The sequence below is a fragment of the Miniopterus schreibersii genome, assembly GCF_964146895.1.
Source record: "Miniopterus schreibersii genome assembly, chromosome: 19".
Taxonomy (NCBI): Eukaryota; Metazoa; Chordata; class Mammalia; order Chiroptera; family Miniopteridae; genus Miniopterus; species Miniopterus schreibersii.
Genome location: NC_138119.1, coordinates 521,545 through 537,493, shown reverse-complemented (window position 1 = coordinate 537,493; position 15,949 = coordinate 521,545). Strand labels below are relative to the sequence as shown.

At 53.1% G+C, this 15,949-nt stretch overlaps 1 protein-coding gene across 4 annotated transcripts; it reads right to left on the bottom strand.

Moving 5' to 3' along the window:
* Positions 1–1,135: 1,135 nt before the first annotated feature.
* LOC308548674 (sodium-dependent phosphate transport protein 3) lies at positions 1,136–15,382 on the bottom strand. Of its 4 annotated transcripts, none has more exons than XM_081120547.1 (12): positions 15,268–15,378; positions 10,510–10,620; positions 8,478–8,689; positions 6,470–6,703; positions 6,297–6,384; positions 5,514–5,600; positions 4,759–4,877; positions 4,488–4,649; positions 3,662–3,807; positions 3,434–3,581; positions 2,759–2,849; positions 1,136–1,502 (listed from the first exon to the last, which is right to left on the bottom strand). In XM_081120547.1, exons 2-12 carry the CDS (start codon positions 10,535–10,537, stop codon positions 1,306–1,308), a joined length of 1,512 nt encoding a protein of 503 aa, XP_080976673.1. In that variant the 5' UTR covers positions 10,538–10,620; positions 15,268–15,378; the 3' UTR covers positions 1,136–1,305. The 4 variants fall into 4 exon arrangements, with proteins under 4 accessions (XP_080976673.1, XP_080976674.1, XP_080976676.1 ...); XM_081120548.1 differs by having other exon boundaries at positions 3,662–3,794; positions 15,268–15,375; XM_081120550.1 differs by lacking the exon at positions 2,759–2,849 and having other exon boundaries at positions 15,268–15,382.
* Positions 15,383–15,949: the final 567 nt, after the last annotated feature.

The window sequence follows — 15,949 nt, the reverse complement described above, 5'->3', positions numbered from 1 at the left end:
CGTGTCTTCCAAGTTTTCCTAATCGTTACGGTCCAGCCAGCCTGCCTGGAGTCTAAATCTTATTGCACAATATTTATTTAGTTGCTGCCTCCGTTGCCTCACTGTAAAACTGGGGTAATAACCTGCCTACCCACCGGGCTGCTGTGAGAATGAACTGCCACGTACTAAGCCCTCCGCAAACGCTGGCTCTTGCTGTGCTATTATTGTCATATGTTATCATCAATCATCAATCGTGCTTCTCAGCCAGGCTGGCTCCTTTGCCTGGAGCACTCTTACTACTTTTCCTTAGTCACTTTTACTAACTTTCAGTGCTCATTCGACTCATACGTCACTCTCTCCACGAGGTCTTCCTTTGCCACCCTGCCCTCCCTCCGATCTTTTAAATTCTTCTACGTTTTACATGCATAAAAGTGTGCAAAACATAAATGTACACTTTTCCCAAAGTGAAACCCCCACGTGACTAGCACCCCAGTCAAGGATATCAGCCCAGGAGTCTGCCGTCAACAACACACAGTTACTACCCCTGTCCAGGGGGAATCCCTAGCTTGGTCCAAGCCATCTCCTTGTCCCTTTTGGAAGTGCCCACGTTGCCTCGCCTCCCATCCTTTCTTCTCACAGTGCAAGCTTTTCAATTCTGTCTTCTCTCTCCTGCACCCACCCTCTCGGCCCCCAGTTTCTCGTTAACCTCAGTCATTTCATCTCCGGGTCATTTCCTGGTCGTGGATCTCCTGGAATTTAACTAGAATGAATAAGTAGATACCTGTTTTGCATGATGGAAATAATCCTAATCTAAATAATTTGAAAATGGTCTATTTAATTTTAGTACGTGAGTTTTAATAGAAGTTAACCACATAAATAAACATCCAACTTTCACAGTATATAAACAATAAAAATGCGAATCCCGTAGATGACAGACTTCACGCTGTGTCCCGTGCGGAGCTCTGTAACACGGCTACAGGTCCCGGCAGATCTCTGCTGTGTCCATAATCACCCCCATGGAACTCGTTATTGGTAATTATTTCCACAGATTTTTATCCACCCAGTACTTTCCAAAGAGGGAAATTCCAAGGCAGCAGGAATTGATATTTGAAGCGTGTCCAGCTGTTGTCGACCCTGCCTCTGTGTTAGAAACCCTGGGGAGTGTCTAAACATTCATGGTGTCCGGGTGCCACCCCAGACCAGTGCGTTCGGCATCTCCGGAGCAGGACCCGCACGTCAGTATGTTTCAGAGGCTCCCCAGGAAAGTCTAACACACCACCCCGCTGAGAACTGCCGAGCTGACCGTGAAGAAAGAATGAAGACAAGTTAAAAAAAAACGTTGAAACGTCGATGGTCAGTTCTACATTGACGTCTGCAGCCCTGTGTCCTCAGAGGCGGGTGAGGGTCCTCTCCTTGGCCCAGTCCTGGATCTCTGCTTGTCCAAACGTGAGGTAAAACACCAGGCCAAACATGTTGACAGCGGCAGACAGGAAAAAGACATTCCTCCACCCGGACACAGAATCCTGGAAGCAAAAGGCCGGAACCATCAGTCTCACAAGTTCCTTCCCCACCAGGCCTAGAAATCCTCTGTATCGTGTGTGGCCATGCTGACCCTGAAGAGCATAAGGAATGACCTGCAATAGCCACGTGTCTTAACTTATCAGAGACGGTTTTATGGAACTTGGACACAAAATGACTCTCAAATGAAAGATGGGTTCTGGGTGGGGACGGATTTTTCTTTAAACCAAAATAAGTTCACGTACACCAGTGTTTTTCTGGATTTGGGATCCCAACAGTCATGAAAAATCCTATCATTCATGGAAAATGATGCCTAAAATGGCCTTGTTAAGATCTCACCCTCGCCCTGCTGGAGTGGTTCAGGGGTTAGAGCGTCGGCCCTTGAACCGAAGGGTCTCAGGTTCGGTTCCTGGTCAAGGGCACATACCTCGGTTGCAAGTTTGATCCCAGGCCCCGGTTGGGGGCACATGTAGGAGGCAACCAATCGATGTGTCTCTTTCACATTGATGTTTCTCTCTCTCCCTTTCACTCTCTGAAAAGCAATGGGAAAAATATCCTTGGGTGACGATTAAGCACAACAGAAAGATCTCATCCTCTGTTCGCTGCGTCGTTTGGTTTGAGGCGTCAGTCACAACAATCCCTTGGCTGGACGGCTCGGAACCACCGCGCTGCACGCAGCCAGCCCGCCCGACGCTGCTCACCGAGGCCTCGTGGGTGCAAGGTCGTGTCTGTCACTACAGGCACAGTGCGTCCCTAGCAGTTTGGTCGAAAACTAACCATGGCCCTGGCTGGTGTTGCTCAGTGGTTAGAGCGTCCGCCACCCTCCCAGCTTTGTCTACCATGAATTAACCTCTTTAAACTGGCCTCCAACACGGGTGTTTCCATTCGTGACTCTAAAGTCAGAGTGAATCTGAGCGGACTCCTTGTCATCTCTCGTCTGCCCCGTTTCCCTCTCGTACTCGAAGTCTGCCCTTCGCTCTGCGTTTGTTCCTCCAGACAGTCACCGTGCTGTTTGCTCTGCCCGAACCTCCCGTTTCCATCAATCGGACACTGTTCAGCTTTAGAAACCCTGCTCTTATTTTCCCCCGGGAACCTGAGCTCCCGGAGCCCGGCTGAGAGTCTGCTCCGAGCAGGGCAGGGTGGTGGCGTCCGTGCCCGCCTTTCCCATCCGACCACAGTCCCGGGAGCAGAGGCCCGGCCGTGCGTGCCCGGTGCCAGCGCAGCACCTGCTGCTCCCGCTTGCTCGGTAAGCGGGCCCCACCTGGCTGATGAGGAATCCGGTGGCCGTGGAGGAGATGATCCCCGCGACGAGCCCGAATCCCCGAGAGATGCCCATGAGGAAGCTCGCGTACCTGTGGGCGATGATGTCATAGGTGGTTTTACAGGAAGCTGCTTCCTCAAACAGCGAGCGTTTTATAGTGGCCTTTTCTTAGACAGAAAGATGGCTTTTCAGCCGCTCAACTCGGGTGCAGTTCAGCTCTATTGGCAAAGTCGTCTAGCCTGACGTGGTGTCTCGACCTTCAGGGCGATGATCACCTGCCTCCAAGCCCACAACCAGGGAGAGACTCTGCCCCCGGGGAGTCCAGGCTCCCTCCTGGCAGTATGTCGAGTGGACAGGACAGCAGACTCCGTACAGAATGCCTGGGTTTAGATCCTGGCTCTACGTGTGTGTGACGTCGGGCATGTCACCTGAACTGTGCCCCAGCCTTCTCCCCTATCACGCGTGGATGACAAGAGGGCCTCCTCCGTCGCTGTGAGGACTGGGTGTGTTCTGAAAACGCCTCAGGCCATGGCCACAGGCTGACATTTCCAGCCATTTGTCACTATTCTGCCGCCGTATATTGTATGTCAGCAACACAAAGGAGTCACAGGGTAAGACTGAGGCCCGACACCTCTGCAGGGGCCTGGAGGAGGCACCAGCAGGTACAGGTCTCACCTGGGGGCCACGTCCAAGGTGTTGATGATGAACCCCGAGTCGCACAGGTTGCTGGTCCCAGGAATGAGTATCAGCAGAACAATGGTTGTCAGGTAGCTGGAAGCCACGAAGGGCAGGGCCACGGCACAGAGCGAGGGGAGCAGCAGCCCTGGGGGGAAGATGGGGGCAGGACCCGCTCAGACCAGGCAGGAAGGGATCTGTTCCCCACGCCCGTCCGCCTGTCCTTACCCAGGGACGAGAAGAGTTTTCGCACGGTGATCAGCCTGAGAAGATTCCTGGACAGGAGGAAGTCGGCCAGCTGCCCTCCGAGAATCGTGCACGTCGAGGCAGCAACGTAGGGCAGGGAGGACAGGACCCCGCTCTGGGGGAGGAAACTGACCCGGTGAGGACACGGGACAGGGCACCAACGTCACACACACCACTGTCAGCCCTCCTGACATTCTTTTTTTTTTTTTTGGTCCATCCTCACTTGAGGATATTTTTTCCATTGATTTTCACAGAGAGTGGAAAGGAAGGAGGAGAGGGAGAGACATCGATGTGAGAGAGACACATCGATGGGCTGCCTCCTGCATGTGCCCCGATCGGCCCTGGGGATTGAACCTGCAACCCAGGCACATGCCCTGGACCAGGAATCAGACCTGCAACCCTCTGGTCCCTGGGCCAGCACTCTAACCACTGAGCCAAACTGGCCCGGGCATGACATTGAGTTGTTTTAAGGAAACTAGTGGTATCACTGTCTCAGGCGAGAGGGCCGGCACCCGAGACAAGCGATATTAATTTCTAAGAGGACTTGAAGCAAGAACGAAGCGCGGTGGTTAGGAGCTCCCACTGCAGCAGCTCTGTCACCAGGCAGGTGTGGAATCCAGGCCGTCCTCTCACCTCTGTGTGTCCTGTTTCCACACCTGTGCCATGGGGATCCTTACGGTGCCTCGCTCAAGGTCGTTGTGAAGGTTAAATGGTTGTGGGCAAAGCCAGGATGTCATAGGCAGCATGGACACCAATGTCCCCACTGACAATGTTCTCATTGTCACAGGTGTGTCGGAAGCACGCTCACCTCTCTGATGTTGACGTGGAGCACAGAGCTGATGTATGTCGGCAGGTACGTCACAATGATGGTGCATAACCAGAAATGGCTGAAAAACCCTGTGAAAATGGCCCACAGAGGCAGGCATCTGACCATAGCCTTTATGGGGACGGATCGTCTTCGAGAAGTGGGCTGAAAGGAAATATCCAATCAGCGTGGGTATGAGAAGAGGCCAGAGGCCCGCCCCGGGAGCCCCGCCCCGCCCTGGTGACCCCCGGCAGCCACGGGGGGTGCTCAGTACCTGCTGGGCCAGTGAGGACAGGATGTGCTCCCTTTCCCTGAGGCTTATGCACGGGTGGTGAGCGGGGTCGTCGTAAATGACCGCGAACCACAGGACACAGCACATGCAGCCAATGCTACCTGGGAAGCCAGGACCCAGTTAGATCTCAAGTAGATTTGTGAGCTGCGAGGAAGGGAGTTTGTCTGAAGTGGTACCCCCTCCAAAACGCACACCAATTCATGGTTATTCCACCCCAAGGACCTCAATTTCCACACCTCTTTATATCACTTCTTCTACAATTCTCCTTTTAATATGTTTTTTTAAAAATTGATTTTCGAGAGAGAGGAGAAGGGAGAGGGAGAGAGAGAGAAACATCAATGATGAGAGAGAATCAATGATCGGCTGCCTCCTGCTCGCCCCCTACTGGGGATCGAGCCTGCAGCCCGGGCATGTGCCCCAACCGGGAATCGAATCGACAACCTCCTGGTTCATGGGGCGATGCTCAACCGCTGAGCCACACTGGCCAGGCCAAATCTCCTGTTAACTAAAGCTCTCCAGATACCATCTCTCAAACAGAGACAGCCGTTTGTCACCGTCGGAGCCCCCTGGAGGCAGCAGGAGCATCGCCACCGCCTAGGCTAGACCAAGAAACCCACCAACCGATCCTCAGGGCGCTTGTCGCCTCCCGCTTAGCAAAGGGCCTGTCCTGTCCTGCAGGAAGAATGTGGCCGGACGCCGGGGAAACGGAGGCGTTAGGGGGAGAGAAAGCGACTCACCGAATATGTAGAAGATGAAGGGCCAGCCCAGGGCCTGCGAGATGAGCCCCCCCACACAGAGGATGAGAAAGGATCCGAACGCTGCTCCTGGGGAGAAGGGGGAGGAAGAGCGCTGTGACCGGGCGGAGGCTGAGACCCTGGGGCCCCCGGGTGTCGTCCCAGCAGTGAGGGGGCAGCCTTGGAATGATGGGTGACGAGCGTCTTTCTTGTCACTCAGATCTCCCCAATAAAGTCACGTGAAGGAATTAGGATTTATGACAATAGTGATAATAATAATAACATGGCCCTTAACACCAACCTGGCGAAATCCACAGCCCACCTAATTTCCTTATAACCGGAGTCACATTCTGGCAGCGAGCAACAGGAGGGTGGGGACAGAACAGGAAGGACTGACGCACATTAATAAGCCACCGTCCCTGCTCTCAGGGCGGCTCAGTCCAGGGGGGCGACAACGTGAACAGTATTCACTCTGACAAAAGCAGTGCCGTGTAAACTCTCTTCCCGCCCTGAGCTCCAACAGTCTTAGTTCTCATTGTATATCTTTGCTAAAATGGTGTTTCAAATGGCTTCTACACTCTTTTCCCCATGATGCTTTCGGGGTTCATGACGGTCTGCTCTGTGCCGAGCCTCCGTGGTGCTCCAGCACCGAGGCATCTTTCTCATCTGCTATGTACCGTCCTACGCTGTTGAATTTTGGGGAAGGACTTTGACCCCTCTCCCCAAAGCCATCCCTGCCTCGCAGGGAGGGTGTGGGAGAGCTGGGACCCGGGTCGGAATCCTTACCGGAGCCGGCGATGCTGGTGAGCTTGCTGCGTTCGAGCGGGGGAGCCCATTTGGCCCAGATGGTAAACTGCCCCGTCCATGCCATCCCCTGAAATGAAAACCGTTGAGGCCTCTGATCGCTGGTAGATTCAGGAGTCTGTATTGCACTCGGAGGGGAGAAAGCGTCTGAGTACCTGGGCCATGCCCTGGGCCGTGCGAATCACAATCACCAAGCTCACTCCCAGGTCAGCAGCCAGCGGCGTGAAGAGCGTGAGAAGGGAGGAGGCGAGCAAACCGGCCCCCAGCATGTGCTTCGCACCAAATATCCCAGCCAGATACCCGCTGGGGATCAGGGTCAGTATAATCCCGTAGCTGATGGAGCTGAAGATGATGCCCTGGGTTTCGGGGCTCCATTCGTATACAGAGGTCTGGGGGGGGGGAAGGAAAATTCTTCGCTAAGAAAATCTGCTTCACAGCCGGAGCTGCTTGTGGTTGGTGGGACCCTACCATAAAAGATGAAATTTGGTTTTTCTCTATTTTTCTAAATCTAACTTAAATATTCCACCTTTTCCAAACAACCCAGAATTAACTTCTCTCAGAGGAAGAAAAAACAGAGGAATTGAAGGAGAAATGAGATAAAGAAATAATCACACAAATGGGTGGTGGGAAGATGTAGGTGAAGGGAGACGGAGAGATGTTTCGTCTGTGGAATATCTCCCTTTAGCTATTTTGTTTCTGGTAGAAGTTGGGTGACACCCTGACCCTCATGTCAAAGAGTAAGGAGGGTGCAGCGTTACTGAGCTCTCACCCAGATCTGTCCCTGATGCCAGGTGTAGGGATGATGGTCGCCTGCCTTGCAGAGCTGGCTTCCTAAACACGATGACGCATGAGTAAGGTCACATTCCCCTTCTGATGTAGCCCAATAAACACTTCCTTTAAAGATTTTTTAAATTGATTTTTAGAGAGAGAGAAAAAGAGAGGGGGAGAGAAACATCGGCGTGAGAGCATTGAGCCCAAAACCCTTTGGTGCGCAGGACGGTGTCCAACCAACTGGGCCATGCCGGCCAGGGCCCGTAAATAATTTTTGGTAGCCCATTAGATGTGAAACATCATGTTATAAATGGGAGTAGAGGGCCAAACACTGTGAACTATAAAATACTTTGTCCACTTAAAATAAATAATGCAAGATACACGATTCACGTCAGAATTCGAGTTTGAAGATGACCACCAGTGGAAAAGGGACTCTGAGAAGAGGGAGCTGGGAAGGTCCCAGGAAGGGAGCAGTACTTGAAGCAGCCTTTAAGAATGACTCTGATTTGTATCAAGAGAAACAAGAAAATTCATTCTCATTGAAGAAAACAGAAAAGTGGACTTTGCAGCATCTGGAACGATACCAGAGGGTCAGCGATGCACCGGGGCTCTGACTGCTCAGAGCAGGGACTGTCCCTGGGCCGCTCAGCAGATGTGAGGGTGCTGAGAGGTGGGCCAGGCTCCGGAGGGGTCCAGCACGTGGAGAGAGGAGTCTGGCAACACGGGGGATCCTGGATTCTCGAGCAGGGAGAGTGAATGTGCAGAATGAATGATAGGTCATCGTAAATGAGCAGGGTCCCAGGGAATAAAATTATGAAATATGAGGATGGTAAGATATTGCAGCTGATCTGGAGGAAAATTTGAAGAACCACACACACATATACATGTGCAGGAAGTAATGCTGGAAAAGAGGCTCAATAAATGGCAAAACTGGCTTATTCAACTGAGGCGCAAGTGGAGGAAGTCAGCCGATTTTCCACAGGACAAATACATTTGCAGAGCTTCAGGCAAGGACCATTTGCAATACCATTTGTGTGTAGAACTTAAGTTGTAAAATGGCTCGAAGACAAGGGAAGGTGCCGAGACCTGCGCAGGATCAGGCAGAAGGATGCGCTGAGATGGTGCCTACTTTTTTCATTGAAGACGCCCAGTAACCTATTCCTTTTTAGAAGCTTTCACAGTTTTTTCCTATATTCCTCCATCTTGTAATTATGATAACGTTAATGAAAGATTATCAGAGAGTGAAGCCATAGCTCAAGGAAAAATAATTTCAGTTCTAAAAAGTTCATCATTGAAAATTCATGCTTCTCTACCCACAGAATCAAGATCGAAGTCTTCCCTTCAAACTGGGTTTTCCCTCCCGACAAAGGGCTGGTTTTCCATCTCACTTACCTCTGTGTTGAATTCCTTGATGGATCTGCTGGAGTCCCTCAGGGCGTCTACAAGGGGCTCATCCGCGGAGGCGTTGACCAGGGCAGGCTGCCGGGTGCTGTTGACCATGGCGATGATGGCGATGCTCAGGCTCACCCGCTGGGTGATCATGGTGAGGTTTGAGAGGTGCATGACCACAGCCAGTCCACAGCGTAAGGAGCAGAAATTTGGGCCTAGGGAAGGACAATGCAGGGAGCTCCTGGCTGCGGTCGCTCCTCTCACTGAGAAACACTGCAGTCCCACCGTCTCCTTTCACTCAAATGACCAAGACTGCAACCCTCCTCTGTCATTTTCTTTCCTTGGCTTCAAGACAATGAATCTGGGATCTTATAATCAAGAAAGCAACAATGGGAAGCAGATAATAAATATAGGAAAACCTAAGTGAAGGTATTTATATCACATTGTTCCATAACGAAGCGGGGAGATGGTGGCCGAGCTGTCACTAAACCTTTCTCCCAGCCGCCAGTCAGTGGCCTCATCTGCTTTGCATATTCATTCACCAAAAATCTCGAAAGTTTCTACTAGACAGCTGCCTTGGAATGAAGCTGGTCGAACATCCAGGGTCTTCTTTTTATTTATTTAGTTTTAAATTATTGATTGATTTTTAGAGAGAGAGAAAGGAAGAGAGGGGGGAGGGAGAAACATCGATTTGTTGCTCCACTTATTTCTGCATCACCAGTTGATTTTTGTGTGTGCCCTGACCGGGGATCGAACCCAAAACCTTGGCATATCAGGATGATGCTCTAACCAACCCAGGATCTTCTTTTAAAGTATCTGAGGGTAGAGCGTAAACAAGCCCTTCCACTAACTCGAGTGTGACCTTCACTTGGAAATGTTTTTGTTGTGTGTCACCAGGTCCTGCCTTCACAGATGCTCAGCTTTTAAAGAAATTAATGTGGAGAATCATTTTTACTCAGTTTGTGGTAGCGGAAGAGTATTCACTATGTTACAAGAACAAAATTTTTTAAAGTCCCCATGAAGTGAAACAACAGGCCAGTATTGAAGGGTCCCCATGTGAATGATGGGGTCAGTTTTTTTTTTTTCATATTTGTAGAACTAGGAGTAAAGAGAAACAAGAGAAAACCTGTGAGGAAACATGAAAATACAGGGCGTCTCTCCCCAAATGTATACACACTTTAACAGCTGATTCTATTACAGTTTGAAAATAAAATGTATTTTAATGAACACTACCTTTATCATTATTAAAAATGTGCATACGTTTTTGGGGGGACACCCTGTATAATGGAGGAAATACTTTTTTTTTTTAAGGGCCAGTTGGCTCAGGGATGGGATTGATTGCCTCAAAAGGTTTCCTTATTACTGGAGATGTCCAAGCTCAGGGGACCTAGCCTGCTACCCGGCAAGGACACCGTAGTGGGGATTCATGCAAAGACTGGGGGTTTGTGTAAAATCACTTTTTAAAGACTCGTTCCATTTCGTGTGTCCCAGGGTTTACTGATCATTTAGCTTAATTTCTGATCGATAACTCCGCGGGGCTCCCTGAGAAGCAACGACAGGTACCAGGCTGAGGGGCTGGAGCTGGTCCCATCCTACACCTGAGTCTACAGCCAGGGCCTGGCCGCGGAGGGGGACGGGGGGCGAGGGTGCGCGCCGGGAAACAGCGCCCCGCTTCCCCAGCGTGGCAGGTGGCTGGGGGGCAGCTGCCAGCACCAGGTGGCTCGGGGGGCAGCTGCCAGCACCAGGTGGCTCGGGGGGCAGCTGCCAGCACCCAGGTGGCCCGGGGGCAGCTGCCAGCACCCAGGTGGCCCGGGGGCAGCTGCCAGCACCGCAGGTGGCTGGGGGGGGGCTCGGGGGGCAGCTGCCAGCACCCAGGTGGCTGGGGGGGGGCTCGGGGGGCAGCTGCCAGCACCCAGGTGGCTGGGGGGGGGCTCGGGGGGCAGCTGCCAGCACCCAGGTGGCTGGGGGGGGGCTCGGGGGGCAGCTGCCAGCACCGGGTGGCCCGGGGGCAGCTGCCAGCACCGGGTGGCTTTACCTCTCCTGGCGGCCGGCTCCTGGTCCATGGGGCTCGGCGGGGAAACGGCAGCGCGCTTCGGGGCAGCGACGCGCTCTGCCCTGAGTGTCTCTGACCACGACGGGCTTTGATCTGCGGGGAGAAGCACAACCCGGAGCATGACCGCGCCGAGCATCCTCTCGGTCCGCGCGGCCCTCGCGCAGCACCGGCCGGCGCCCGGCTCCGCGCCCGCGGGCCGACATCACAGAGCGCGAGTCATCGCCACGCCCGCGCGGGGGCTTCCAGAGCGGGGGCCGCGGCCCCGCCCGGCATTCAGGCCCTGCCCGGTCCCCGTGCCCCCGTGCCCCCGTGCCCCCAGTGCCCCCGTGCCCCCCGTGCCCCCGTGCCCCCCGTGCCCCCGTGCCCCCGTGCCCCCCGTGCCCCCGTGCCCCCCGTGTCCCCGTGCCCCCCGTGTCCCCGTGTCCCCGTGCCCCCCGTGTCCCCGTGTCCCCGTGTCCCCCGTGTCCCCGTGCCCCCCGTGCCCCCGTGCCCCCGTGCCCCCCGTGCCCCCGTGCCCCCCGTGCCCCCGTGCCCCCCGTGCCCCCGTGCCCCCGTGCCCCCCGTGCCCCCGTGCCCCCCGTGTCCCCGTGCCCCCCGTGTCCCCGTGTCCCCGTGTCCCCCGTGCCCCCGTGCCCCCCGTGCCCCCGTGCCCCCCGTGCCCCCGTGCCCCCCGTGTCCCCGTGCCCCCCGTGTCCCCGTGTCCCCGTGTCCCCCGTGTCCCCGTGTCCCCCGTGTCCCCCGTGCCCCCCGTGTCCCCGTGCCCCCCGTGCCCCCGTGCCCCCCGTGCCCCCCGTGCCCCCGTGCCCCCCGTGTCCCCGTGCCCCCCGTGTCCCCGTGCCCCCCGTGTCCCCGTGCCCCCGTGTCCCCGTGTCCCCCGTGTCCCCGTGTCCCCCGTGCCCCCGTGTCCCCGTGTCCCCCGTGCCCCCCGTGCCCCCGTGCCCCCCGTGCCCCCGTGCCCCCCGTGCCCCCCGTGTCCCCGTGTCCCCCGTGTCCCCGTGCCCCCCGTGTCCCCCGTGCCCCCCGTGCCCCCCGTGTCCCCCGTGCCCCCGTGCCCCCCGTGTCCCCGTGCCCCCCGTGTCCCCGTGCCCCCCGTGTCCCCGTGTCCCCCGTGTCCCCCGTGTCCCCGTGTCCGCCCTCGCCTGTCCTGCCCCGCGTGGGGCTGCGGGGACTACACGGAAACGGAACCCGCGGAGCGGCCCTTCCCCCCGCCCCGCCCCGTCCACGGCGTCCGCTCTGAACACGGAGCACGACGCTGGTCACACGGGCGCGTCCCCTGGAGAGTCTAAAACGTCCGCCCTCGCCTCTGCCACGCGCAGTCCGGACACTTCGTGGGGCTGGAAAGGGCTCCCGGCCGCCTGCAGCGTCGCCCGAAAGGAAACCCCGCTGTGTGAAGGGGCGTCATGGCCCCGAGGGGCAGGGTTTGCTCCGGCCACCCGTGGGGCTCCTCGGGAGCCTGCGCTGCTCTCTTTTGGGGGCCGTCACCCTCCTAAGGATGCTGCGGACTTTGCAGCGGATCCTGAGCGGCAGGGCCCGCGCTCTGCAGACACCGGTGGTGTCTGTGCTTCCTCACAAAGCTTTGCATTCTTTCTGCACATTAATGGGACATCCACGCCCACAGGGATCCTCATCGTCTCCGCCGTCGGGGGAAGAATCATAAGGAGAGATACAGATGAAGAATTTTGCCTCCGAATATAGTTTGTAGTATTAGTTACTACCCCGTAAGCCTGGAGACCAGTGACCCTAACGGTAAGGGTTTGCTGAGTCAGTGTCATAGACACTGACGATGGACTTCACGGAAATGTTCGCAAAGACGCTGAATAACACTGTGGAAGACGGCGGCCCTACTCTTCTTCATGATTTTCCATATTTACCAAGAGATTTTCTTTATGACTAGCCGACACTCATTTAGAAGACGCTAAGTGTCTTTGAAAAAACGGTAGTTGGGCGTCGTCAGCATGGTCAGCATCGCTGTCTGCTTGCCAGATGTGTCTGGAACTCTGGGGAGAAGATCTCCCCACCTAAGTTTTGAAATTTACTATTTTGATTACAGTGAACCCAAATAGAGGCCCAGTTGCTAATAAGACAAAATTAGCCGCGGGAAGCATGTCAGCGTTTGCTCAATCTTGGTAGGCTCTGCACCATACCAAGAGGTCAGTCCCGTACCCTGTGCCTGGATTCCAGCTGGAACAAACTGGAATGGACACCTGGGCGACCCAGAGTCACACCGTTTTCAGTTTGATTTCCCTCTTTCTGCAAGATCCCAAGACTCGGCTGAGGGCAGCTCTCTAACTGCACCTGCAGCTACAAGAACCCCACTTAAAGCTTTCCCACCACCCCTGCAAAAAAGCTTCTAAACACCCAACTCCACAGCTGAAAGAGGCTCAGAGGTTCTCTGGCCCCAATGCCCATTTTATTGATGAGATGACTGCTGTGCAGGAAGTTTGAGAAACTGCCTCAAGTCACAGACTTGACTGAGCCGGCACAAGTCTCCTAACGCCCAGATGGTGCCGTTTCTGTTAATACAACTTCCCCTTTATGTTCATATTTTAAGCACAAGCATATTTTAAGTACACTAGGGTAGCTTCATTTTGAGGTATTCTAGATAGAAATTGTTATGATCTTAAATTAAGTTTTAATCCAGAAGGAGATTTGATGGTGAAAATACGTTCAAGTTGAGCTTTGAATACTTAAAAATATAAAAATAAAAACGACTACTCTTTCTTGCTTTTTGTTGTTGTTAGTGAAGTCATATCAGAAACCATCACTTTAGCTGCTTTTCTCATCTGTTGCCATCCCCGCCTTAGCTTTTATGGTTTCAAATGCTTCTTCGAATTTTGTCTCAATAGCTAATTTTGGTTGTTAATTCCCCTGTTTCCTTTGCATGAGACCAATACGGAAAGCGGGTGGACACCCCAAACCATTCTAAACCAGGGACTTTCTGTGCTGTGAGAAAGGAAACTGCTTTTCCAGAATGATCACAGGAAATGAAATCATGGGGTCTGAGCACTGGCATAACTGACATGCACAGAGACAGTGGAATGGGTCTTAGCCCAGCAATAAACATTGTCTAGGACCTGCCCACTCAAGAGTGACACCTGTGAAATACAGAGAACCATAGGGTCACGGCTGTGAGTGGACAGAGAAAAAAATGGAAGTGAAATTAAGTTAAAGGAAAAGTCTGTATTTAAAAAATAATTTCGACGCACTATGGAGTTGCATTTAATATAAAATTAATAATCTAGACAATACAGTTTGTGTATAAACAGAAGAATAGATTTTTCCTATTCTTCTTAATCTTTCACTTCCTATTTTTCTGTAATGGCATTTTCATTGCCCTTAGATTTCCCCTAATAGTCAGCCTGTCTTGCATCACCTCTGTTAGCCCAGTCTCCTCGTTTACTCAGAGTAAATGCCAATGTGGTTGAAAGAGCAGGAACCTGCAGGTCAAAGGGTGCCCAGGGACCCAGGCTCTGCCATTCTGGGGATGAGATTGGAGAAAAGCAGTACAGGTTCCACATGCTCCCTATTTTCATAGGAAACATGGGGATAGTGAGTGAAGACAAAGGTGTGAGACGCGCCTCCTCACTCTAGAATATCACACATTGTAAAATCCGATGGTGGTTAACAGCAGCCGTAACAGCAGACAGTCACCAGCCTGGCACTCGGACTCTCAGACCCCTAAGTAGAGGCGTACAGCAAATATACATTTCTATAAAAGTGCTTTGGATTGTTATGTTGGTTTTAAACTTTTCCTTTTAAAAGTGGGCTATTGTGGACTAGAATCCACACAACAGATGAGGAAGGGATGCGCCCGACACAAACTTCAGAGAATATGGGAAGATGTAATTTTTTCCGTTAGGGAAACCGCCTACCTTTCAGAAGATGGTGGTCCTGAAATAAAATTGGTTATTCTAGTAGGTTATGTCATGCTATCAGTTTACTTATGAATTTAACCATGAAGAAAAAAGTGTACTGAGCACCAGTAGTGGGCAATCCTAGCAGGCAGGCGTTATGCCCAAATTAAGGTGCAAATGGACACTGCCCATGGAGCGTTCAGAGCCCAGCCAGTTGGGAGATGGGCAGCAGTGCCCCTGCACCTCTCCTCCGAGGGACGACCTCGGGCACCGTCCTCCAGGCCAATGTGAGCCCAGATGTGCTTTCCTCTGGGCACCTTCCCCTCGTCTCCTCGCTGGGCTTCCTTCCCACCAGAGCACCAACCATAGTCTCTGGACCTCCCCTCTGCTCACGAGCCAGGTGCTCTCCCCAAGTGTACAGGTTCTCTTGCCTTAGATCTTACAACTGTGTTCATGCTCTCCTTTCCTTGAGAGACAATTTCAAAACTGTAGAGAAATCTGAAGACTCATTTGTCCCAGTCCCCAAACCCAAACCTTGTTGGCTGTGGTTCAGTGTTTTATTTCACAGCCAAAGCCTGTCCAATGCACTACGCTGTCACAGTTAACACTCAGGGAGTCCTCGGAGAAGCCACCATCATTCACGGTGTCCACTGGCCCTGGTGACCCCTCAAGCCCCGCTCTAGGGTCTTGATTGAATCAATCACCTTTTTTTTTTTTTTTAGAAAGTCTCTCTTCATTTTGGAGCCAGATGCCATCCCCAGATGGAGGCCCTTAGGCTGCTGTTCAGGTTCTTTCTCCGATGCTCCTTCAACCCGTTGCCTCCCTCCAATGGGCCTCTGACTCACTAGTAATTACTGTCCGACCCCAAAAGAAGAGAAGCACTTACCTTCACCATTAAACCAGTCTTTTAAGCCCTTGCTATAAGGCTACCTTGAAGTTGTTTCTGTCTCTTCTCCCCTTTCAAACAGTCCTATAGTTTCACAAAAATAAACAAGAGCCACGTGGCAGGCTGATGGCAGCAGGTTGGAGAGCCCGAGTCAGGCTTTGCTGCTTAATTTTTAACTTCACGTCCAAGTTCTCACTGATAGAATGTGCATCTCAGAAGATGACACCATGTTTTTCTGCTTTGAACTGTGCGCTCGGCCGAGAATGTCAACAAGACTTTTTCCTGAAGGGAAGGCGCCCTGGGGATTGGAGGGGTGAGGCCGAGCCCACCTTCTAGTGTTTTCTGTGGCCTGGGACAAGTCACTTAGCTCTTTGGACTGGTTTCTACATCAGTAAAGAAGGGTTATAATGCTCAACATTGGGCAGATTAAATGAGACACACATGCTAACTGGAGGTAAGTCTTCAATAAGTGAGAAGTTCCCAGCAAGCGACTTTCCTTAAGCATTGGGTGCCCACAGTCTAGTAAATGTGAACTTTGGCTACTGTGATATCTTCCCATGAAGCCACTCTGTATGCTTCCTTCCTAACCCCACCTCTGCTTGTCTCCTGATTCTTTGACTTGTGTCCTATTTGTGATAATTAACTTTTGGATTCAAGGTTTCTGTAGCTGGTCCAAGCCCCT